This window comes from Cherax quadricarinatus, chromosome 61 (assembly GCF_038502225.1).
Source record: "Cherax quadricarinatus isolate ZL_2023a chromosome 61, ASM3850222v1, whole genome shotgun sequence".
NCBI lineage: Eukaryota > Metazoa > Arthropoda > Malacostraca > Decapoda > Parastacidae > Cherax > Cherax quadricarinatus.
The window spans coordinates 9,953,746-9,978,745 of record NC_091352.1 but is presented as its reverse complement, the minus strand read 5'-3'; the positions used below and the strand labels follow the sequence as shown (position 1 = coordinate 9,978,745).

Sequence of the window (25,000 nt, the reverse complement as noted above, 5' to 3'; positions counted from 1 at the left end):
CATTCTCTGCCCTTCTCTCATCATCTTCCCTTCTCTTCCACCCACCCCCTCCTGCCGATGCGCCACCCTTCCTACAACCCTCCTCTCCCCTCCTTCCTTACCTTTCAACAGTATTTATTCTTGGGTATATAATGCAGTTTTTAAAAGGTCGAAAGGCTTTTGCAATATTGGCTGAATTGTTTAGATTTTGATGTATGTACACATTCTTAGATGCAAAACAACCAAGGGGGGAGATGAATGATAGTTCTAGGCCTTTTGTGTTGCAGTCAACACATCATCAGGAGCTTGAAATGTTGCAGAAAAAGGAGGAATTCCAGACAAATACTTTCAGAGGAAGCATGTCTGCTCGAGCAGACACGCTCGAGTAGTGTATGTTAACAGAGTTGTTTTTGTGGGGTCGAAACACACTGCCCGGCTGAGAGTTTCGACCTCCACTGTTCACTGATTTCTGCCTTCTTGGGTCTTGTCGTATCTACTCTTGAAGCTAGGTGGTAAGCTTGCCTCCCTAATTTCAGTTTATATTTTGACGCTTCCGGAGGTTATTGCTCTCACGGCTGTCACAGATTAGACTTTCTGATTGCTGATCTTACCGACTAGGCTATTAGTGCTGGCCACATGCAGTTCAACGTATTCACCATACCATGGCAGACTGAGAAATTACCTGGGTGGGCTGAATTGGAATGACCTAAGTATGAGTCAAGTAGGTGGTGATGCTTGCCAATATGACGTGTTTCTAGCTGCCCAGACAACTTATGTTCAGAGTAGGGAAATTAGATCTAACAAAAATGATCTAACATGGATGAATAATAAAAAAACATCTCATTGGTCAAAAGAGAGGCATATATAGGTTATCAGAAAAGGGGAAGTGCAGTTAAGAAATCAGTATATTCAGTTAGAGAGAAAAAAAGGATTAAGAAAAGCTAAAAGGGATTATGAGGCTAAAGTCGCAAAGGATTCGAAGACTAACCCAAAAGGGTTCTTTTAGGTATACAGAAGTAAGATTAGGGACAAGATAGGCCCACTTAAAAGTAACTCAGGTCAGATCACTGACAGTGAAAAGAAAATGTGTGAAATTTTCAACAGTTACTTCCTTTCTTATGTTTGTTGGTAATTCCCCTTACGCACGAAGGGAGGGATTGGAAAAGTCGAGGACCTGTGGCACTTAACGACTTTTCTCCTATTGTACTTTTCGCACCCCTGCTTTTTATTCAAGGTACTTTGCTCCATCTGCAAAGTCTCTTGTTTTCATTTGAGGTGATTTCGACGTGCAGGTTTGGGACTAGTCTTTCCAGGATCTTCCATGTATAAATTGTGATGCATCTAATTTTTTTTACTGCATTATAAGGTCTACAGTTATGTTCCGTCATATCTGCCAGGGTTGTCAGGTTAAGTTCCTAAAGCCTCTCCTTGTAGTGTATTCCTTTCATTTCTGGTACTAACCTGGTTCCGAACCTTTGGATGTTTTCGAATTTCACATGCTTTGTCAGGTGTGGGCACCATGCTGGAATCGCATACTCAGTGATTGGCCTAATATATATAGTATATAAGGATTAGTTATTCAAGGTTGTGTGTGTGTGTGTGTGTAGATGGGTGCAGGCTGTGTTGGATACAGGTGAGTGAGGAGGTGATGGGTGCAGGTATTGGTAGTGGAGCGAGGTGGTGGGTGTTGGGAGTGTTGTCATGGAGCGTGCGAGTCACTAACGTCGACTGGTGACGCAGTAGCTGCCGGAGGTCTTGCTTTTCTCTACCCCTTTTCCGTATGCCTGTTTGTCCATCTCTCTCTCTCTCTCTCTCTCTCTCTCTCTCTCTCTCTCTCTCTCTCTCTCTCTCTCTCACTCTCTCTCTCTCTCTCTCATATAATAAAAATTATCTGTCTATCTCTCTCTATCTATATCTCTCTCTCTCTCTCATATAATAAAAATTATATGTATATATATATATATATATATATGTGTGTGTGTGTATGTATGTATCAGGCATAAATCGCGAAGAAGCGATATAGCATGCAGAACAACCATATGATGAGTTGAATGATAGCTCTAGGCCTTTCGTGTTGCAATCACCACACCAGGAGCTTGCAGTGATTCTTGCGATCGTATCTGCTTGGGCCTCCTCTTTTTCTGTAACATTGCAAGCTCCTGATGTACTGATTGCAACTCGTAAGCCCTAGAGCTGTCATTGAACTCCCCCGTGGTTGTTTTGCATATATATAGACACACACACACACACACACACACACACACACACACACACACACACACACACACACACACACACACACACACACACACACACACACACACACACACACACACACACACACACACACACAAGAATGGACGGGGACTCAAACCTTGGTTCTGATTGGTAGCAAGTCCAGTGCTTTAACACCGAGCTTCGAGACTTACAATAGGAAAGTTTCACAGACAAGCATTTCTGTGACATGTCTACATTGGGGTTCACCATTTGTGACCCAACCATACCTTCTCACAGCCCCAGTTGGGACACAGCAGTCAGAGGTCACTATGTGGTTATTTTCTCTCCATGTCGTCACATTCTGTTCAGTAATTATATAGTAGCCATATTTTATTATAGAAGGTTTTAGCTCTTTATGGAGGAATATTTTTGCATTTTTTTTCTCCTGTTTTTTTTTTTTTTTAGCAACATATTGAGGTATTTTTACTTATGGTTGTAAATTCATTTGGGGTTGTGATGACAGGTACTTAAGGCATGTCATCATGGTGTACTTACATGTTGTAACCCTTGATGTATCTGGCGGAGACCTGCCACACACTTTTATCTTATCTCCCGAGTATGAATCTTGCTTGATAATCTGATTAACTTTACCACCAGTTTAAGGGTTGATGTGCGTCGTCTTGAATATGTTAAGTACAGGCTTTATGAAAGATGGATCTGTTTGAATAATATTTTTGCAAACGAATATGATTTTTAGCTCGTTAGCTCCCTTATGGTATTTATCTATTTATGGAAATAGTTTTATATGCGGCAGGTGAATAGTTTATTAGGTTTCCTAAATGTATGAAAAGTGCTGTAATTGTAAAGTGAAGTCATTGTTGTTACATTCACCACACTACCATTTATATCCAAACACTCATATGCAAATATATTTCCTTTATCAACATTTTCATAAGCTACTACCGCCAACTCTTGTCAGCACCACGAACCAATACAATCACCCCCATATCATCACCTCATATATAGCAACAATATATGCATGAAGAAAACACACGGGCCACGTATCATTTTAATGGTCTTACAGCTCGAGCTGGCACAGTGTTTAGAAGAGACACCCATTCTACCACTCAGTTACTGGTATTATCTGTTGTCCACTGATTTTTTTGGGAATCATCGCCCCCGCCGCCATTCTCCGAATAGATCCGACGTAAACAATACAGGCTTGCTGACCAATAAATATTTCAAAGGAGAATACCAAGTTCCCTCTCTAAGACGGGAGTCTTTCGCTAATTTCCTTTACAAATTAAGGGGGAATTGAAAGATCTTGAATCCTTCATGCGTAATGCTCTATTTACTCTTGTACTTACTTCATTGTTTTTTATTTGGCTGATTTTGTACCCTCGACTATGCTTCTCACTATTTTAAAGAGTGGTTGCAGTGTGCTGATTTGGAACCAGGTTTTACAGTATTTTCTAGATGTAAGTTTGGTTAAGGATAAGATACTTTGATGCCGGCGAAGGCACTTGATCCAGAAAATTGGAGCTACCCTCTTCCTGGGACTAAACCTAATTACTTCCCATTTCACATGGGTTGTATGACCTTTATACCCTAATGTTACCTGGAAACGATTTCGGAGTCACCGCTCTCGCGGCTCAATCCCAGACCACTACCTTAACACGATGGTGGGATTTGTGGTTTATGCTTAGGTATAGGGGACCTCCTCGTCATAAATGGTGAGATAGTTCCCCTTTCGTTTAAATTCGCTTATTTCCCTGGCCGATGACAGAACTTTTTATGGACAAGGATTGCAGAATGTGAAAAATAGATATTGAATAATCTTACTTGCATTGTGATCATGATTTATGTAATATTAGTGAATTAATCAGTACAAAAAGAGGTTGGTATTGGCAATGTAAATTTGTTACATTGAAACGGATTACGTTTAAAACACCTGATAATAAAAAAGTTCTGGTGCTTTGTAAATAAAATAGGACAGCAACGAGTGACTCAGCTGTAATACAGACGAATTAGAATAGGACATGTGAAGTGAGTGGAGACAGTGGCATGGAGCGAGATGGTAGTCAGATATAATAGATCTTGTGATAACAAATGGATATCACGTGAGGGTTCACGTTGATCATTGTCACCAGGATGGACAACAACTCAATTGTGAAGAACTTAGAGACGCTGAAAATACCCAGCTTCTGTGGGACGGTGCATAAGACCATTATAAGGGAAGCTTCCAAGCATCTCCGTCTGTGCAACTTACTTCAGTATCATCAAATCTGATGAGATGTCCCTTGTTTGTGTTGTACGCAGGGGATACTTAGATCGTTACAGCTTCCAGCGCATATGTGGGAAACAGTATGCAGCTGTTTTCAGATGAAGTAGTAAACACCATTTATTAGAGTTAGCCAGCATTTTCAATACTTATCACTATCAAACACATTGCAACAATGTCACCTCTACATTAGTTTTATTAGACTCCTGAAATGCATTGCATGGTATTCAGAAAATCAACTCTACGCATCCAGTTGTATTTCGTATATATACAACAATTGTCTCATTTCTAGCAGGCAATATTTTTTTTTTGAGGGTGGGGGGGGGGGGTCCTGGAGACACTGATGTGAAGGGCATTGCCTATGAAGACCCTCCATTCTTGGTTCATTTCCCAGTAATCTTTTAACTCCGTAGACCCAGGCAACAGCGTTGATCAGAGTTACAGCACAAATTGTTTGCCATCAAACGCAGTTGGATTCTTGACTATCGTCTTTCCATTGTTGGGAGAGGGGAACTACACTTGCGCAAATGACTGACTGGAAACGCACATCTTGCACACCGATACTATTCGGAGAGTCGACCCTGTAACCACAGTTAGGCTCAGTACTTCCTTGCGAATACTGCCATCGTAATAAACCTATCGTAATAAACTGTCCTGTCAGAGAGCGCACCCAATTCACTTTCGACATTTACAGTGCTTCAGTACCTTGATACACTTTAACTGACTTCACTGAAAGTCCCACCTTTAATGCAGACTTCTTTTTCGCACCAGCTTTGACATGACCACTATCCCAAACCTTTACACATCACTACACTGCAGGACTGGATGACCCCAATGGTTTTAACACTTATTTTTTAATAAGAAAAAATGAATGGTATTCACATTCCTAACACTAGCAGTCACTAGGGTTGCACACACACACACACACACACACACACACACACACACACACACACACACACACACACACACACACACACACACACGCACACACACACACACGCACAGTCAATGTAGGCAAGATCCATACATAGCTTGAAGATGAGGTATGATAAGGCTCTTGGAGCAGGGAGAGAGTGGACTTAGTACCGACTAGCGAAAAGGGTGGGGCCAGGTGCTGTGAATCGACCCCTGCCGCCACAAATAAGTGAGAACACAAACACACACCAGAAAACAAGCGAAATGTAGAGAATAATTAAGCCACTCGTAGCCAAACATTTCTTTTAGTAACAAAAAGTTAGAGAGCTACTAATGTAAGAGATTCAATAAATTAACTATATGTCATGTTTTCAGCAGCAGTACATCAACATTAAGTTGTGTTTATAGTCACTCTTAGTTTCATAAACTTTACATGTTTATCATAACCACACACACTCGGCTTCATTTATGTACGCACAGTCAACCTTGCTCTCCAGTGAGATGTTGGATGCTTCAGTATACCTCACAGGATCTTCAACAATGTCCGCTCGTGTGGCGTATCTGCGACCGGTTCAGAGGGTTCTTCTACCCCGGCAGCCAGGACTATACACAGACGTGGGTGTCTCATCATATGAACATCTACACCTTAGTGTTATTTAAATTTCCAGCTCTGCACCACAGCAGGCAGCAGTTTCATTCCACGAGGTGTTAATCTTTGGCATAGATTATGAGGATTATTCTACGGGCTCTTTCACTGTATTTTCTAAACGGAGATCAAATGTTTCTTTTTATTTAGAAGATCTACTAAATTTTAAGTAGTTTTATATTTTTTTGCGTGCAGTGGCATTTAAGGCACTACAATTTTCTCGTGTGTGCGAAAAGCTATTTCATATAAACTAAGATATTCCTTGTTGGTTTGTGTATTACCGATACTAATTCTTGTTATAAATTATACGTTTCAACCTATGGGAATTGGTGCAGTTTAACAGAAGATGCATGAACAAGGGCTGTTTGGAGAAGTGAGCAAATCCTCAAATTCTTTGAAACAGTAGTACGTCAGGCTACTGTTTTCTTTTCAATTGCCCCTCTCTCTCTCTCTCTCTCTCTCTCTCTCTCTCTCTCTCTCTCTCTCTCTCTCTCTCTCTCTCTCTCTCTCTCTCTCTCTCTCTCTCTCACACACACACACACACACACACACACACACACAGTATGTATTGTACCGCTTTTTAAAGACGACACTAGAATACAAGTGCAAGAGAAAACCTCTAATGGTCTAAATCAAGTCTTAAGAATGTGTCAGGGAAGCATATGTTAATCGAACATAAAATTGGAATAGAATACAAAACGCAGTGAAGCCATGCTGTAGAGGGAAAGTCTAGTGTAGGAAACTCGGTAGTATCCATGTCGGAAGAAATTAGTTTTAAAGAAGATACCTGCAAAACAAGAAGTGTAAGGTAGACAAAATTTTCCAGGTAAGGGATGCCAAGCCACTAATGATATCTCTGAACTGAAATATTTCAGTTACACTAACATCCTCATTTAATGTTTGCGAAAGTCAGATTCGAAAAAAATATTTACCTCTAGTTGGAGTGAAGGAAAGAAACATATTATATAGCCCAAACCGTAAAGTAAAATCAATGAAATGCAAAGATGCAGTGAGTATATTAAGAAAATATGCATGATGGGTGAACTCCTTTTGTCTTCCCCGCCAAACCTAAACAACAACAACAACAACAACGACGACGACGTTGTCGCCGCCTGTCGTACCACTACCTACTAAAATCGTCCCTTTTCATCCTTCTTTTTTTTTTTAACACATCAGTTTTACAGGCTAAGAGCTGTTATCCTACCTCAGCTTATTTCAAATGTATGCTACCATCCCCCGGAATGCGACCCACAACAGTCGACTAATACCTAGGTACCTACTTACTGCTGGTGAACAGGGGCAGCTGATGCAAGGAAACATGCCCAACGTTTCTACCCTTGCCGAGGTTCGAAACCACGGACACTCAGTATGTGAGCTGAGAGCACTGCCAACCGAACCACGGGGCACCGTTCTGTGCCACAAGAGCATAGAACATCCCCTATGCTTTCCTGGAGTCCAGTGCCCTGCTGTTTAGCGATAGGGCGGGACATATTTACCAATAGCATGATCTGTATCAGGACTAACGTCATCAGTATCTCATTTGTGAGTCACACAGACGCGCTGGTGGCGCGTATCAGCAGCTGTGATGTATATTGTCTGAGTGCCTGCTGTCCTGCTCTGCATTCCTTTACTCCTTATTAGCACTCCATGCCTGACGGCCTGACTGATCCTTGTGATGCCAAATCATGTCTGTTCTTGTACTCACCTAGTTGAGGTTGCAGGGGTCGAGTCCGAGCTCCTGATGTGTGTGTGTGTGTGTGTATGTATATAAAATATATATGTCGTGCCGAATAGGTAAAACTTACTATTTTGGCTTAAATAACAGCGCTCTTGTCGAATAAAGCAAGCTAAAATTTGTGTATGCAGTAATTTCGCAAAACTCATTCTGAACCTAACGTAAAAGAAGTTCAGTGTTCGTTTATTATTAAATTATTGTAAACTTCTCTATAATATATTTAGTTGGATTGCGCTTGTTATAATAACGTTAGGTAAGTTTTCTAAGGTTCTTTTGGTACAAAATTATTAATTTTTACATTAACATAAATGTAATTGACCAGTTATCTCTATTCGGCACGACTACATATATATATATATATATATATATATATATATATATATATATATATATATATTATTGTTATTATTTTTTATTATCACACTGGCCGATACCCACCAAGGCAGGGTGGCCCGAAAAGGAAAAACTTTCACCATCATTCACTCCATCACTGTCTTGCCAGAAGGGTGCTTTACACTACAGTTTTTAAACTGCAGCATTAACACCCCTCCTTCAGAGTGCAGGCACTGTACTTCCCATCTCCAGGACTCTAGTCCGGCCTGCCGGTTTCCCTGAACCCCTTCATAAATGTTACTTTGCTCACACTCCAACAGCACGTCAAGTATTAAAAACCATTTGTCTCCATTCACTCCTATCAAACACGCTCACTCATGCCTGCTGGAAGTCCAAGCCCCTCGCACACAAAACCTCCTTTACCCCCTCCCTCCAACCTTTCCTAGGCCGACCCCTACCCCGCCTTCCTTCCACTACAGACTGATACACTCTTGAAGTCACTCTGTTTCGCTCCATTCTCTCTACATGTCCGAACCACCTCAACAACCCTTCCTCAGCCCTCTGGACAACAGTTTTGGTAATCCCGCACCTCCTCCTAACTTCCAAACTACGAATTCTCTGCATTATATTCACACCACACATTGCTCTCAGACATGACATCTCCACTGCCTCCAGCCTTCTCCTCGCTGCAACATTCATCACCCAGCTTCACACCCATATAAGAGCGTTGGTAAAACTATACTCTCATACATCCCCCTCTTTGCCTCCAAGGACAAAGTTCTTTGTCTCCACTCACCCTTTTCCCCTCATCAATTCTATGATTCACCTCATCTTTCATAGACCCATCCGCTGACACGTCCACTCCCAAATATCTGAATACATTCACCTCCTCCATACTCTCTCCCTCCAATCTGATATCCAATCTTTCATCACCTAATCTTTTTGTTATCCTCATAACCTTACTCTTTCCTGTATTCACTTTTAATTTCCTTCTTTCGCACACCCTACCAAATTCATCCACCAATCTCTGCAGCTTCTCTTCAGAATCTCCCAAGAGCACAGTGTCATCAGCAAAGAGCAACTGTGACAACTCCCACTTTGTGTGAGATTCTTTATCTTTTAACTCCACGCCTCTTGCCAAGACCCTCGCATTTACTTCTCTTACAACCCCATCTATAAATATATTAAACAACCACGGTGACATCACACATCCTTGTCTAAGGCCTACTTTTACTGGGAAATAATTTCCCTCTTTCCTACATACTCTAACTTGAGCCTCACTGTCCTCGTAAAAACTCTTCACTGCTTTCAGTAACCTACCTCCTACACCATACACCTGCAACATCTGCCACATTGCCCCCCTATCCACCCTGTCATACGCCTTTTCCAAATCCATAAATGCCACAAAGACCTCTTTAGCCTTATCTAAATACTGTTCACTTATATGTTTCACTGTAAACACCTGGTCCACACACCCCCTACCTTTCCTAAAGCCTCCTTGTTCATCTGCTATCCTATTCTCCGTCTTACTCTTAATTCTTTCAATAATAATTCTACCATACACTTTACCAGGTATACTGAACAGACTTATCCCCCTATAATTTTTGCACTCTCTTTTGTCCCTTTTGCCTTTATACAAAGGAACTATGCATGCTCTCTGCCAATCCCTAGGTACCTTACCCTCTTCCATACATTTATTAAATAATTGCACCAACCACTCCAAAACTATATCCCCACCTGCTTTTAACATTTCTATCTTTATCCCATCAATCCCGGCTGCATTACCCCCTTTCATTTTACCTACTGCCTCACGAACTTCCCCCACACTCACAACTGTCTCCCTCACTCCTACAAGATGTTATTCCTCCTTGCCCTATACACGAAATCACAGCTTCCCTATCTTCATCAACATTTAAGCCACTGACCCAACGTATTCAGGACCAGGTCACATCCATTTAAGGAACAAACAAGACGTCAGACCTATTAGCACAAGCCAGTCAGGTCCAACTCACACCCACTCATGTATTTTTCTAACCTATTTTTAAAACTACACAACGTTTTAGCCGTCTTTTAATTTATTCATTTGTTGTTAAATAAAAGTGTTTATAAGTTTATATAACCTAGTAAGACTTCACATAACCTTTTAAATCAAATAACATTTGTGAGTTAACATAAAGCGTAAAGCAACAGACTTTAGGAACCTCGTAGTAAAAATAGGATGAGCTGGACAACAAAGGTTTTAAGTTATGGGGTGCAAGATAGACATATTTAAATGTTGTCTAAAACGTCTGAGTAAATAAGAGATCTAAATTAGACATTTATGGGTGAATGTTGAATATTGTGGTTTAATGTGCCTTATTCCTGACATTTTCGATAGTCAAGCTGATGTTAATACAACATTTTAGTACTGTGAAACTACTAAAACTCAACCACGCATGAAAGGCCTATGCTATGCATAGGAGATATAAATTATAATGATATAAATTATAAATTATAATATTCTTGCCATTTTATACACTGCATTTGTTAGTCATCCATGATATTATTAATTTAATTATTTACTCTTCGTTTATTTTACTGATTTTTTTATTAATTTTAATTGTAATGCCATTATTTCTATATATAAAATAAAAGCATCAATCTACATATACTTTCAAATACTTTAAACTTCTTCAGCCCAACGAGGAACTCAAATTCCTTCCGTATTAGGAATTCCCCTCCGGCCGGGAGGACAATTTTATTTTTTTAATCAATTCCTCTTCCAGCCGCTGCCACCACCGCTCCTGCCGCCACTCCTGCTGCCGCTGCCGCCATCACCAGCTCATCTAAATACCGTCTCGTGTTCCCCTACCATCATTATTCAATTACATTTCATCATCTCTGGTATTCCAGCTATATATCTTCTCGGGTAAGCCTAACCCCATCAAAACTTCCATCACATTCCAAACAATTCTTATTTCACTCACTTACTTGCCAGTTATCCAAAATAAAGTGACACATATTTCCTTACGAAACGTTTGGCTATGTTAGGTTATATTACTCTAAAATAAAAACAACATATTTAGACATCCGTAACCAGGAAACACTCAAATCTGTACAATAATCACTAGAGTTGCGACAATGTGTTGCATATTCCCATGTCCCTCCTTTCTCCATCTACAAACCATTGTGTCCCACTAGCATCATTACTCCATCCCAATGATTGTGTGTGTGTGTGTGTGTGTGTGTGTGTGTGTGTGTGTGTGCGCGCGCGTGTGTGTGTAAAACAACCAATGTGAAAAAAAATAGTGATTACAGGTCCTTGATAATTTGAAAAATCACAAAACCTCTTGGAATTTTACTAGATTTTCACAGTGGTTGTTTGCATATTTTGACATCACCTATTTATTGTGATCTTATATGTCGTGCCGAATAGGTAAAGCTTGCGATTTTGGCTTAAACTGCCGAATAAGGCATGCGAAAATTTGTGTACGCAAGAATTTCGCAAAAGATCATTCCGAACTTAAGGAAAAAAAATATATATTTCATTGTTTGTTTAAGTTATAGTAAACTTATCTAAAATATATTTAGTTGGATTAGGCTAAATTAAACTGCGCTTGTCATAATAAGGTTAGGTAAGTTTTCTAAGGTTCTTTTGACACAAAATTATTAATTTTTACATTAACATAAATGAAAAATATATTTTTACATGTATATAAGAGAAAATTTTAGATAGAACTTAATTTTAAACGAGTTCTTGCTAATTGACCAGTTTTACCTATTCGGCACGACACACACACACACACACACACACACACACACACACACACACACACACACACACACACACACACACACACACACACACACACACACACCCTCTCCACACACACAGTCTTAGTTCACGGCAGGATTCGATGCTGCGCACCATGCATCAAAGTACACAGTATATAGCCACACAACAGGTTCGAATCCTGCTGTGAACTGAGACATACTGTTTGTAAATAATTTCGCTCGTTTGCGAATTGTTAATAACACGCACATAGACACGCACACGCAGACACACACACACACACACACTCATACATATTTCCGTATATCCAAGAGCAATGCACAGACCCTCTCCCAGTACGAAAATAAAGAAGAAAAAAAGTTAGACTCAAGGGAGCAAGAAAAACTACCATTTGTAAAATTGAAATCTAGACAGAATGAAACAAAGGGACCGAATATGAAGAGATTGGTGGGGTAAGGATTTGTGGGGGAAGGAACAAGACATGAGAGTCTGTTTATTACTACCAAACTAAATTATATATATATATATATATATATATATATATATATATATATATATATATATATATATATATATATATATATAATCATTAACAGAACTGCGGCTGACCAGGACTCGATCCTGCTTTGCCATGCCCAGCCCTGCGAGAACTGAACACAGTACACATCACTCTATCCACTGGACCACAAATAATATATATATATATATATATATATATATATATATATATATATATATATATATATATATATATATATATATATATATATATATATATATATATATATATGCAAAACAACCACTCTGAAAGAATAGAGAAATTCCAAGCGCTTTCGTGACTACTCACATTATCACATTATCCTTGATAATGTGAGTAGTCACGAAAGCGCTTGGAATTTCTCTATTCTTTCAGAGTGGTTGTTTTGCATATTCTGAAATCACCTGTTTACTGTGATCTTATTGCATATATATATATATATATATATATGGAGGGAATATTTTGAGGAATTGTTAAGCCGGTAGGTGACTTGGACCTACCTCGCATGGGCCAGCTGGCCTGCTGCAGTGTTCCTTCTTTCTTATGTTCATATGTTTTTAAAAAAGGTGCCGGAAAAATAGCCAAGTTTCAACGTTTGATTATTACTCATGGTGCGGGACTGTTCCCCCCCCCCTCCTTTTTTTTCTCTCATTTACCGATTTTTGTGTATGTTTCATACCTACATTTTTTATATAACTCTCGTAAACGTTCTCAAGGTATCGTATTTATATATACCTAAAAAAGCATGTAGGCTCTTCTGAATATACCCCATCATTACTGATGGGGTATATTCTGATTTACGTAGGCCTTCTTATAAATGACAGATTGATTGTGTACATAACGTCCATATTTTTCGGTTACATTCATTGCGAAGTACTAAACCCGTAGGAATCATGCAGCCCCTGGGAAATGGGAAGTACTCATGTATATTTGACTGCGGTGCTCTTCGCACCTACTCCTAGGTTGAGGGACTGATTACCTCATCTTCTGTATATAGTCCTACTGTCTTCAAGTTATGTCCTAGAATTTGTATTGATAAAGCCACTGGTTGGCGAAACGTCTACAATAAAGATACCCAGATGTTGCACATGTGTCTTAATTTCATAAGAACATAAGAACGAAGGAACACTGCAGAAGGCCTACTGGCCCATGCGAGGCAGGTCCAAGTCTCCTACCGGCTTAAGCCAATGCATCCAACCTAGTCAGGTCAGGTCACATTGACTTAAGGGAGGAACACGGCAACCGACCTGGTAGCACAAGCTATCAGGTCTAACTCACACCCACCCACATCTACTCATGTATTTATCCAACTTATTTTTAAAGCTACACAACGTTCTGGCCTCTATAACGGTACTTGGGAGTTTGTTCCACTCATCCACAACTCTATTACCAAACCAGTACTTTCTTATATCCTTCCTGAATCTGAATTTTTCCAACTTAAAACCATTGCTGCGAGTCCTGTCTAGGCTAGATATTTTCAGCACACTATTTACATCCCCTTTATTTATTCCTGTCTTCCATTTATACACCTCAATCATATCCCCCCTAATTCTACGTCTTTCTAGAGAGTGCAGTTTCAGGGCCCTTAGTCTATCCTCATAGGGAAGGTTTCTGATACATGAGATCAACTTTGTCATCCTCCTTTGTACATTTTCCAGAGAATTTATATCAATTCTGTAATACGGTGACCAAAACTGTGCAGCATAATCTAAATGAGGCCTAACCAAGGATGTATAGAGTTGAAGAACAACCTGAGGACTCCTATTATTTATGCTTCTTGATATGAAGCCAAGGATTCTATTAGCTTTATTGCGAACACTTATGCACTGTTGTCTTGGTTTCAGATTACTGCTAACCAGAACTCCTAAATCTTTTTCGCAATCCGTAATATTAAGATCTACATTATTTAGTTTATATGTGGCATGGTTATTGTCCTGTCCAACATTTAGAACTTTGCATTTGTCTATATTAAACTGCATCTGCCACTTCTCCGACCACTGCATCAGTCTATTCAAATCTTCCTGGAGTGCTCGAATGTCCTCGTCAGAATGAATTCGACGGCCTATTTTGGTGTCATCGGCAAACTTGCCGATGTCGCTCTTTATGCCCTCATCTATGTCGTTTATGTAGATTGTGAACAGGGGGCCCAACACTGACCCCTGAGGAACACCGCTCGTGACGCTTCCCCACTCTGATTTCTCCCCATTTATGCAAACTCTCTGCTGCCTATTTGTCAACCATGCCTCTATCCAGGAAAAAATTTCTCCTATTCCATGTGCTTTAATTTTCCTCAATAGTCTCTGATGTGGGACCCTGTCAAAAGCCTTACTGAAGTCCATATACACAATATCATATTCATTACCATGATCTACCTCCTCAAATACCTTAGTGAAAAAAGTTAATAAATTCGTAAGGCAGGAACGCCCCTTTGTAAAACCATGCTGAGATTCGTTGATTAATTTATGCTTTTCAAGGTGGCTACGAACTGCCTCGGCAATTATTGATTCCATAAATTTTCCCACTATGGAGGTTAGGCTTATTGGTCTATAGTTCGAAGCTAAGGACCTGTCACCTGTTTTGAAAATAGGTATCACATTTGCCATTTTCCACTTATCTGGCACCATGCCAGTTTGTAGTGATATGTTGAAAAGATTAGCCAAAGGTGTGCTAAGCTCCTCTTTACATTCCTTTAGAACCCTTGCATACAGTTCATCAGGGCCTGGGGATTTGTTAGGTTTTAATTTATCTAATTGCCTAAGGACCATGTCACTTGTGACCCTAATAGTGCACAGTTTATTATCGTCCTGTTCTACATAATTTATCATTACTGGAATATCGCTGGTATCCTCCTGTGTAAAAACTGAGAGGAAGTATGTGTTAAAAATTCTACACATTTCCTTATCACTGTCAGTGAGCTGACCCGAGGAACTTTTGAGTGGGCCTATCTTGTCCCTGATCTTACTTCTGTATACCTGAAAGAATCCTTTTGGGTTAGTCTTCGATTCTCTTGCAACTTTAACCCCATAATCTCTTTTTGCTTTTCTAATTCGCTTTTTTATTTCTCTAACTGAATATATCGATTTCTTAATTGCCCTTCATCATATTTGACGTCAGTAGAACATGTAGGCAATCGCCTGGATGTTGTAATTGGGGTCATGGAGATACTTAGTCATTATAGCATTGTTGCTCCTATTTTAACCTGGAATGCAGGATGATATAAAGACTATTTTAATGGCCGGAGGTGGGGGGAAGGAGATATTTTATGCGTTATCACGTGATGGTTCATGCAATGTTGCCACGACAGTGTCCTTCAGCGAAGATATGAAGTCCGATTTTTCCTCGACATGCATTTTGTTTTATGGAAGCAGCAGCCATATGGTCAGACTCGCAGGACGAGCAATGTCAGATGGAATAAGTGCAGGAAGAGGAGAGGAAAGAGTAGAAACAGGAAGTGGGTGGAGTAAAAGCAGCAGGGAGAATAAAAAGCTTGGAAAAGAATGACTGCACAGAGAGAGAGAGAGATGAGAGAAAAAAAATAGGCGAATGCGTATTAGAGAAAATGTAAACAATAAGGAATCGCATAGAACTTCAGATACGAAGAAATTGAAATACAAATATAAAAAGGGTGGACAATAAGAGTATGGGAAACATAATTAGAGGAAGAAAGAAATTTGAGCAGAAGATATGAAATAGAATGAGTTATCAGAGTCAGGTAAATATTAAGAAAGATTTTGATTTACACAGTAATACAAACCATACCACGGGTGCGGATAGAACCCGCGATCAGAGAGTTTTGAGACTCTCTGATCGCGGGTTCTGACCCACCCGTGGTGTGGTTTGTTTGCAATCGTGTCATTACGATTTCGTGAGTCATACACAGTAATACTAATGTGAGAACAGTACTAAAGAATCCGGGAAAATAATAAGAGTAGTCAAGGGAAGGTACGGAACTGAGATTAATAGAACATAATAGTTATAAGATGAACAGGATGGGCCGATGTTGAAGACATATACAACAGAACATGAGTATGAACACGGTTCTGGATAATGTGAGAGGCGAGAGTGACACAACACTGAATATGACTCCGTGTCATTAGCTTTGGACTGCCTTGTGTTTTAATGATTTACTACTTTCAGTACAGTTGATAAGAGATATTTGAAAGCACAATATTTATGCATTAAAGCTTATTTACCCTGTCAGTGAACGATCGTGAGTTGTGTATACTAGATATAATCCTGGTAATTTTAAAGTGAGGATAGGGAAGGGAAAGAGACTACTAGAAACGGAATAGCCTCAGAGAAGGTACGCTATACGCAGGTATCCTGCAAGGAGATACCTATGGGAGAATGCATGAAACGGTGCAAAGCATATCGCCGAAGCACATAACAGACGTAAAGCAATACACTATAAGTAAAACTAAGTAATCTAAAAACAGCACTCGGGAACATTGACAATTAGTCTTTTAATGCTATTGACACTGTTGCTTGTGTAGTACTGTGTCAGACACGTTCTTACAGGCTAAAAATGTGTAATCAACCCATCCCTCTCTCTCCTGTCTCACTTTTATTTTCTTGTAGATCTCTTACTAGGTATGTGAGATAGGATTCACCATCTTTCTTTTAAAGACCATAACAAGACAAAGATCACGACAGCCAGGAAGATGACGGGGTGGGTATTGAGAACTTTCAAAACAAGGGAAATAATGCCGATGGTGACACTCTTCAAATCGCTAATGCTCCCTCAATTAGAATATTGCTCAGTGTTGACGGCCCCGTTCAAAGCAGTAGAAATATCGGAGCTGGAACAAATACAGAGATCGTTTACGGCTCAAATTGAGTCTGTAAAGCACCTAAACTACTGGGAACGCCTGCAAGTCTTGAACATGTACTCATTGGAGCGGAGGAGAGAGAGGTACATGATAATATATACCTGGAAGGTGCTCGAGGGCTTGGTCCCAAATCTGCACACTGCCATAACATACTGGAGTGAGAGATATGGGAGGAAGTGTAAAATAAACCCAGTGAGGAGCAGGGGTGCGATGGGGACAATAAGGGAATACTGTATCAACATCCGGGGTCCCAGACTATTCAACATCCGGGGTCCCAGCCTATTCAACATCTTACCAGAAGATATCAGAAACATGGCTGGGACAAGTGTAGACGCCTTCAAGAGGAAACTGGACAAGTATCTTCACCAGGTGCCAGATCAACCAGGCTGTGATGGATATGTGGGGGCAGCGGGCCTCCAGCAGCAACAGCCTGGTTGACCAGGCAAGCACTAGACGAGCCTGGCCCATGGCCGGGCTCAGAGAGTAGATAAACTCTCGAAACTCTTCAAAGGTATATCAAAGGCTGGTTGTTTATGAACCTGCTCCTTTCCAGATGTTCCATCACACTTCTGATAATATTCTCCATAACATTGCATACTATGCATATCAGTGATACTGGCCAGTAGTTTAATGCTGTCTGTCCCCTTCCTTTCATATTACGAATATGCATGCTGATTTCCACACCTCTGGCAGTTGCCCTGTATTGACCGACTTGAAGATTGTGGCTAGTGGCTCATACAGTGCTTACGCTCCCTCTCTCAAGACTCGGGTAAAATATTATATTGTCCAGTTGCCTTCAAGGTATCTAGCTCGCACAGTGGTTTCCTAACCTTTTATGTTGTATGTATTTTGCTGGTGCACCCTACCTCTTTGGCTCCGAGAATATTCCTTTAAATTTCCGAGGTCTTCACAAACTTCCTGGTCATTTCTTACGAGCTCTCCTTCCTTCAGCCTAATTACCTGGTCCGTTACTGTGGCTTCATAGCAACTATGGGTTAGATTTTGCTTTTGATATTGTGTCATTCTCAAATTTTCATTGAGCCTTTTTTCTTTTTTTTTACTTGTGTGTGTGTGTGTGTGTGTGTGTGTGTGTGTGTGTGTGTGTGTGTGTGTGTGTGTGTGTGTGTGTGTGTGTGTGTGTGTGTGTGTGTGTGTGGTCCGTCTGTCCCTCCCACCACCATCACCAAACACTTCACTGTTCTACTAGCAAACAGACTACCCCCATACTCAGCAGTGTTTGCGTGTCCGTCAAACTCGTCTCACCTTCGTAGAAAATGAGGCTCACTTTAAACTCTCGTTACTGTAATATATGCATAATTTGCCTCTTAATAGTTTTGTCGTCGGTAAAAAAAAAAGCGGAGGAGTTAAATTGGTGCGTGTTTTAAGTGTAATAAAATTGTCATATCTAGATTATTTTTCTTAAGCTATTTAACGTAGCATTAGCTAATGTGTTTCATATCATTGCACTTTTTACTTCTGCTCCTTGTAACACTTTGGCTCATCATACAGTGGCTCTACAGATGTTTTCCTCATTTCATTTCTTTATTATTTTGTTAGTTTCTTCGTTTTCAGCGTCATAATTTTCAAAGCTATTAATTAGGTATTCCCGAAGAGGGACCTTTGAAAGGTTGTTTGAATTATTTTTTCTTAATTTTCTTATTCCAACTTCTCGTTTTTATTTCATAAATCAAGAATGTCTCATCCAGCCGGCAACGAAGATCAGTTTCTTTGATGGAATAAAATATTCATATACCTTATAACCAGAGTTGTTGAACCTGTTCCTAGCATCGTGGAATGGCTTGGATAACTTCGGAAACCATTACTGACGCAGCTTAAAAGTAGTACATGTTAATTTTATAACGGCGGAAAGTTAAATTCAAGTGCATAGTAGATGTAAATGTGACCATTGGATATGTAATATAGTGTGAAATTTTTATTCCCGTTAAATTCCATTTAATAAATATCAGTTTACCTCTAATGAATGGCTTTAGTAAGTAATGACTGATGCAACTTACGGCCAGGATAGTACCCATTAAGTTTTGAGTGTAAGCAAATTTGTTGATATGATGAGATAATTTTAAAAACTTTGAAACGTTGGAATCCATACCACAACTAGAGAATGACTCGTGTGATCGGCTTCTAATTTTCACCATTGGGGTGGTTTTTCTGAACACAAGGCTCACTCTGCCGTTGGTTGGCACGAGTCCCAATTTGCCAGTTTTATTGAATAATTAGTAACAATTTTGTTCAGTACGTAAAGAATGCTTCTGATTGGCTTCAAAATATTATTGATGATGCATTCGTAAACGCCGTAAGTTTAGTCTAAGTACGAATTTTAAATTTTAGTGAATATTTAAAAAAGAAAAAATTGGAATTGGATTCGGATCAGTTAATGGAGAATGGTTTTTTTTTTCTGATTGGCTTCAAAATTTCTTTATTATGGTCTGTTGAGTACTTTGATATAAACGAGAGGAGAAAAAACAGGAATGATATAAATGGGAGAAAATATCTGAAAAAAAAGTATTTTTATACCCCCTGAAAACTGACATGAAGCTTTACATACGACAACTCTAGGGGAGTCGCTCTCCGGCATTGCCGAGTGATTGCCATGATTGTTAGTACATTCACACACACACGCACACGTATAGATAAGCAGGTTCACATACACACAAGGATACATGCACATATATAGGCACATGGATACATAAACAAGTCAAGTATACATACCTATTGATGTGTACATATGCGTTTGAATTCATACATATACACATAAGCAAAAGAACTCATATGCATGCATTCATCCACAAATATGCATATGTGCATACATGCTAAAAATGTGCACGCATACTGAAAAGCATATATACGAATACGCATGCATGCACACTTGCCTACATACATATTTTTGCGTTTTACTATACGTATTAGAATTTTGTCACCGCCCTACACTACGTCTTTTGCATGTATTGAGGCAGAGGCGACTGGGCTTACGGCATGTATGGAGACCTTTCTTGGATGTTGCAGTTACCTAAATACATCATTGTTATTAAGTATATTAATGGCAGCATAACATGGTGTTGTATTAATACACTAAAAACACCTCTAGTAGTAAGGTTGAAAACCTTTCGGCCTCACGAGGGTAAGGTTGAAATTTACCGGTTTTTATTCGTGCTAATAGCAGTATTACCAGTATCACCTCTAGTAGTATTAGTAAATATATAGTTGATTTACCGTGATAATTTTTTGTATATTCAAACCCATCTCCATAATGCTGCAGATGTATTGTAAATATATTTTTAGTATCAGAACCTAAAATCTGTGATAGATGCTCCCCTAGAGCTTTTAGTGATATGACCGAGATCTTCCGCTGGCTTGACAGCCCACCGCTTTAAAAGTTTGTATTAGTGACAATGTAGAAGACACCTACTAGCTAAAAGCAATGAAAGTTGACGTAAATAAAACAAAACTCAGTTTTAACACCTATGAAGGTAAATGGATGGATTCTTGATGTGGATTAAAAATTCACTATTCATATATTCCTGCCCCAGACTTGAGATACCCACGGCCTGATCACACACAGATGACTGCTATCTCGAGGTTACAAGTCGCACTAGGACTCCAGCAAGATTTTTTTTATAGTTCACTAAGCTTAGTGGTTCTCACCCCCTCAACATATATGTGACTTGTTAATTTGTTTATAAGATAAGCCAAGACTTTAATTTAGTGTTGATAATCACAGGCGGAGACTGAAATATTGTTTCTCTACATTTTTTAATGTTCACTTATGGATTTTTCCTTAGTTCATTGACAAGTATCCACTACCCTTCGATGATGAACAGAAAGTTCATAGAGGTTTTCAGTAAGAAATCAGTAAAGTTCCTACATAAAAACTGAAGAGAGAGAGGTAAAAACTAGATTTGAAGAACTTAACAGATGGAAGGAACTCTTAACTGAATTAAACACACCAAAAACGTTAGGACAGAACGGGATATTACCCCTAGGTCATTATATATATATATATATATATATATATATATATATATATATATATATATATATATATATATATATATATATAATATACATATATAATAGATAATGTCGTGCCGAATAGGTAAAACTGGTCACTTAGCAAGAATTCATTTAAAATTAAATCCTTTCTAAATTTTTCTCTTATACGATTAAAGATATATTATTTTTCATTTATGTTAGTGTAAAAATTAATAATTTTGTACCAAAACATTGGCAAACAGGCGATCTCAATGCAAAACAAGCCACGGGGGATTGGACATCTTCACCTCAAGATTTTTCACTTTTTCAGGCTTCCTCGGGAGTTATGTAATGTTGCAAGACCTGTAACCGATAGGTTGAGGGGAAAGTTCTCTCAGATATAAGGTAGCGTGTTGACGTTAGCAAGAATGTGAACTTTAACTTTAAATTTGCTCTGCAAAAGAACCCCTTCCCCCTATCCCGTCTATCAAAACTCATAGCGAAATTACATAATTGTATTTAACCTATTAAAGAAGTATTTCTCTATCGAAATGTTGATCATTGAGTAGTTTAACATTTATTTGCAGTAGCGGAAGTCTTCCCTATGGGAATCATCACATAAAAGAACATGTCTTGCTATGAGGCGCTCCCTTTATTAATTCTACTCACACTGTACGACACTCTTACGCCAGCCAGCATGCCTGTTACATTCGGGTGATTACACCATATAGTGATGGGCTAGCAGGCTGCAAATAGCAACATCCTGGTTTAACAGGTAATCAGATGAAAAGCATGGCCCCAGGTGGGGCTTCGAATGCAGAAAAACTCTCGACTCTGGTCTCAACTGTATTATAGGTGTATACATTCCTTTCAAGGAATGGGGGATGCTTTGATGCTGAGAAGGACCATTAATTTGAGGACTTCCTCGGATCAAATCTTATCTCCCATTTTCCAGTAGCTGTGTGACCCAACGTACTTAGCGCTACCCCGTGAATGTTATAATGTATGTACGCTGATTACATTTTGTTCAAATAAAATGAGATAGCAAATCCTTAGAGACTAGATAATTATACTTAACATGCAGTCCACGTAGGCTCTTAACTAACATTTACATTTACTAGCTTATTTTTACAGTTCGTAGCGTTTTTTTTTTTTTAAGGTGGTCATCACCCACCTTTAAAAGCTGCTCTCCTACTCTCAGCCCTGCGTGCTGTATGGCCAAGTTTTAGATTTCACTTCATGTATCTCTCTAATGAAAATGTCATTTACATTTGTAGCTATTAAAAATAGGTTAGTGTTCTCTATCCTTAAGTTTCCCAAATTTACGTATAATTAATCATTATTAAAAAAATTGCATAAAGGGGCTAATAAACCATGCTGTCGGAAACCGTACGTACTATATTATGTAAGGTACGAAGACGAACGTTTGTCTGGGAATGGCTGGACAGATGCCAAGGGCGCAGGAAGTCAAGATCCTAAAATCATATGTATATTTTATTTTATATTCTAGTTTATACATCTTACAACAAATTCTAGATAACTTGGCATGTTACGCTTTTAAATTATTTGTGATTTTTGATAGTATAACAATTGAAATATATGAAATTTAATATAAAATCAGTACATAGCTACAAGAAAATCGGTAATATTATAAAGACTATCTGGCATATTTCATTTTAACAGCTTACAAAGTTCACGCTCCCAAAGATAGTGTAGTTGGGAATCTGGAAATAAATTAGGAATACTAATTTTTTTTCGGTTGGTTGGTAGCTCTTTGGTAAGCACCTTACCGCAACATTACATTCACGAAAGAATTCCAACCAAAATGCGTACCGAGTCATATATATATATATATATATATATATATATATATATATATATATATATATATATATATATATATATATATATATATATTATGACAGAAATACCCCTGTGAAAGTGGCATAAAGGATAACTAAGAAAATGATGAATATTCCGACACTTGTATCTTAAATTTCCGGTGCATCACAAAGTGCAAATGGGAGGTAGTGCAGTCACCCAAACATTATTGAATTAGCACATTTTCTCTCTCATTTATGAGTCCACCAGTTTCAGACGGTAAATATTCAGCACCAGATAGCCAGATGCCCAATTTATACTAGTTAATTTAGGACGAGGCTAGCACTTCGTAAGAGGAAAAAACTCAATATGTTTGAAAAGAGACCTTGATAAGTTTATATCAGTTCCTGATCACCCGGGCTGTGATGCCTACTTTACTGCGTGATTGATGTATAGATAAATTCTCGTAACTCTTCAAAGGTATATAATTATATATAATTGTGTGCGTGTGTGCGCTCGCGCGTGTGTGTGTGTACGTGTGTGTGTGTACGTGTCTGTCTGTATGAAAGGTAATGAATAATTTGACATTAATTTGTTTCGATATTTTTAGTTCTTTGAGTTATTTTCTAACAGTGTGATATCAACTTCATGTGATAGGCTTCTCTGTGGTACTGTGCTAAGTACTTTATTGACATGATATAAATGCGGAAGATTTGTTGAGTAGGTAACTAGCATGAATTCAGTGATGGTAAACCCTGCATTAAAAATCTCGTCGAATGCTGCAGGAGATTAACGAAAAGAAAATAAACCCATCAGAGAGGGGTAAATTGCATTTTCCTACACCAAACAAATATTTGAAACTGTAGTATGGAGGCTTTTTTGAAAACGAAAAGAAGGAATGAATAATAAAAAAATGGCTTCGGTGGATATAAGGGAATAGAAAACAACTAGTGAAGTGCCCCAGTAAAGTTTCTTGGACACCTACTGTTTTAATAAATATACATGACCTACCGAAGGAAACTGAATCCTGTTGGTGGATGAAACACTGGTGAAAAAGACAACAAGGCGAGGGTCTAAGACTTGAACAGGCTTCAGGCATGGTCAGACAAGTGGCTACGATAATTTAGTCCTAATAAATTAAAATTAATTAGGATATGGAAGGGAAGACAAGCCATGAAAATACTGTGTGGTAGAGGTACTTGTGCAAGTAAAGTAACTCTCACGAATCAGAAAATAGATTGGTTATGTCCATCTTGGAGTATGTGGTTCCAGCATGGAGCTGTAACCTGTTACAAGAAGCAAGGAAAACTAAAGATCCTGAAGTTCGCGACTAGACTTGGATCGGAACTGAGGGAGTCTGACTGCGAGGGAAGATATAAGAAATTCGTACTAACGAACAAAAAAACTTAAGAGTGTGGGTAGGGACAAGCTGTGGTCGCACCCTGAGGTATAGATGCTATAGTTAAACAAGGCAGATAAATTAGAAACAGTAATACTGTTTCTGTTTGAGGGCAGTACATGGAAGGAACTACAATTTTAAGAATATGTATGATGAGGCCCTGAGGGCAGAAAAATCAAAGAGCGTCAAGTAAAAATAAAACGAAGCCTAAGCCCACAAACAGAGACAGGAAGGCATAGATTCGCAGACATATGTGTACACATTGTGTTAGCGTCAGTGAATGCAAGTATTTGTAGACATGTACCGACTTAAGTTGAGAGAAAGCCAAATACACATGAGAAACAGCAAGAGGGAATATAGTAGCAGACGTATGCAGAAATGGACTCGGAGTCCAGATGAGAGAAACAGAGGGAGCGCTATTGATCCTCTTGGTTAAGCACTTTCAATGAATATAATTAATTTTGTTATAACAGACACACGGAAGTGGTAGAAAAATGTGAGCTTAGACTTGCATACAAGTATCATGTCCTGATAAGAAAAAGCCA

The 25,000-nt window shown here is 38.9% G+C and overlaps 1 protein-coding gene across 2 annotated transcripts in view; it reads left to right on the top strand.

Annotated features, from left to right (window-relative positions):
• LOC128699370 (neurobeachin) overlaps positions 1–25,000 on the top strand; it is a 485,949-nt gene that overhangs the window by 74,620 nt on the left and 386,329 nt on the right. Inside the window, exon 2 of one of the 2 annotated variants that reach the window (XM_053792042.1) lies at positions 10,875–11,036. The exons of the other annotated variant lie outside the window; for it this stretch is intronic. Coding sequence (XP_053648017.1) covers positions 10,875–11,021 — 147 coding nt within the window. The 3' untranslated portion in view covers positions 11,022–11,036. Of the gene's footprint in view, positions 1–10,874; positions 11,037–25,000 lie in introns of those variants that run through there. 2 annotated transcript variants of the gene reach the window in all.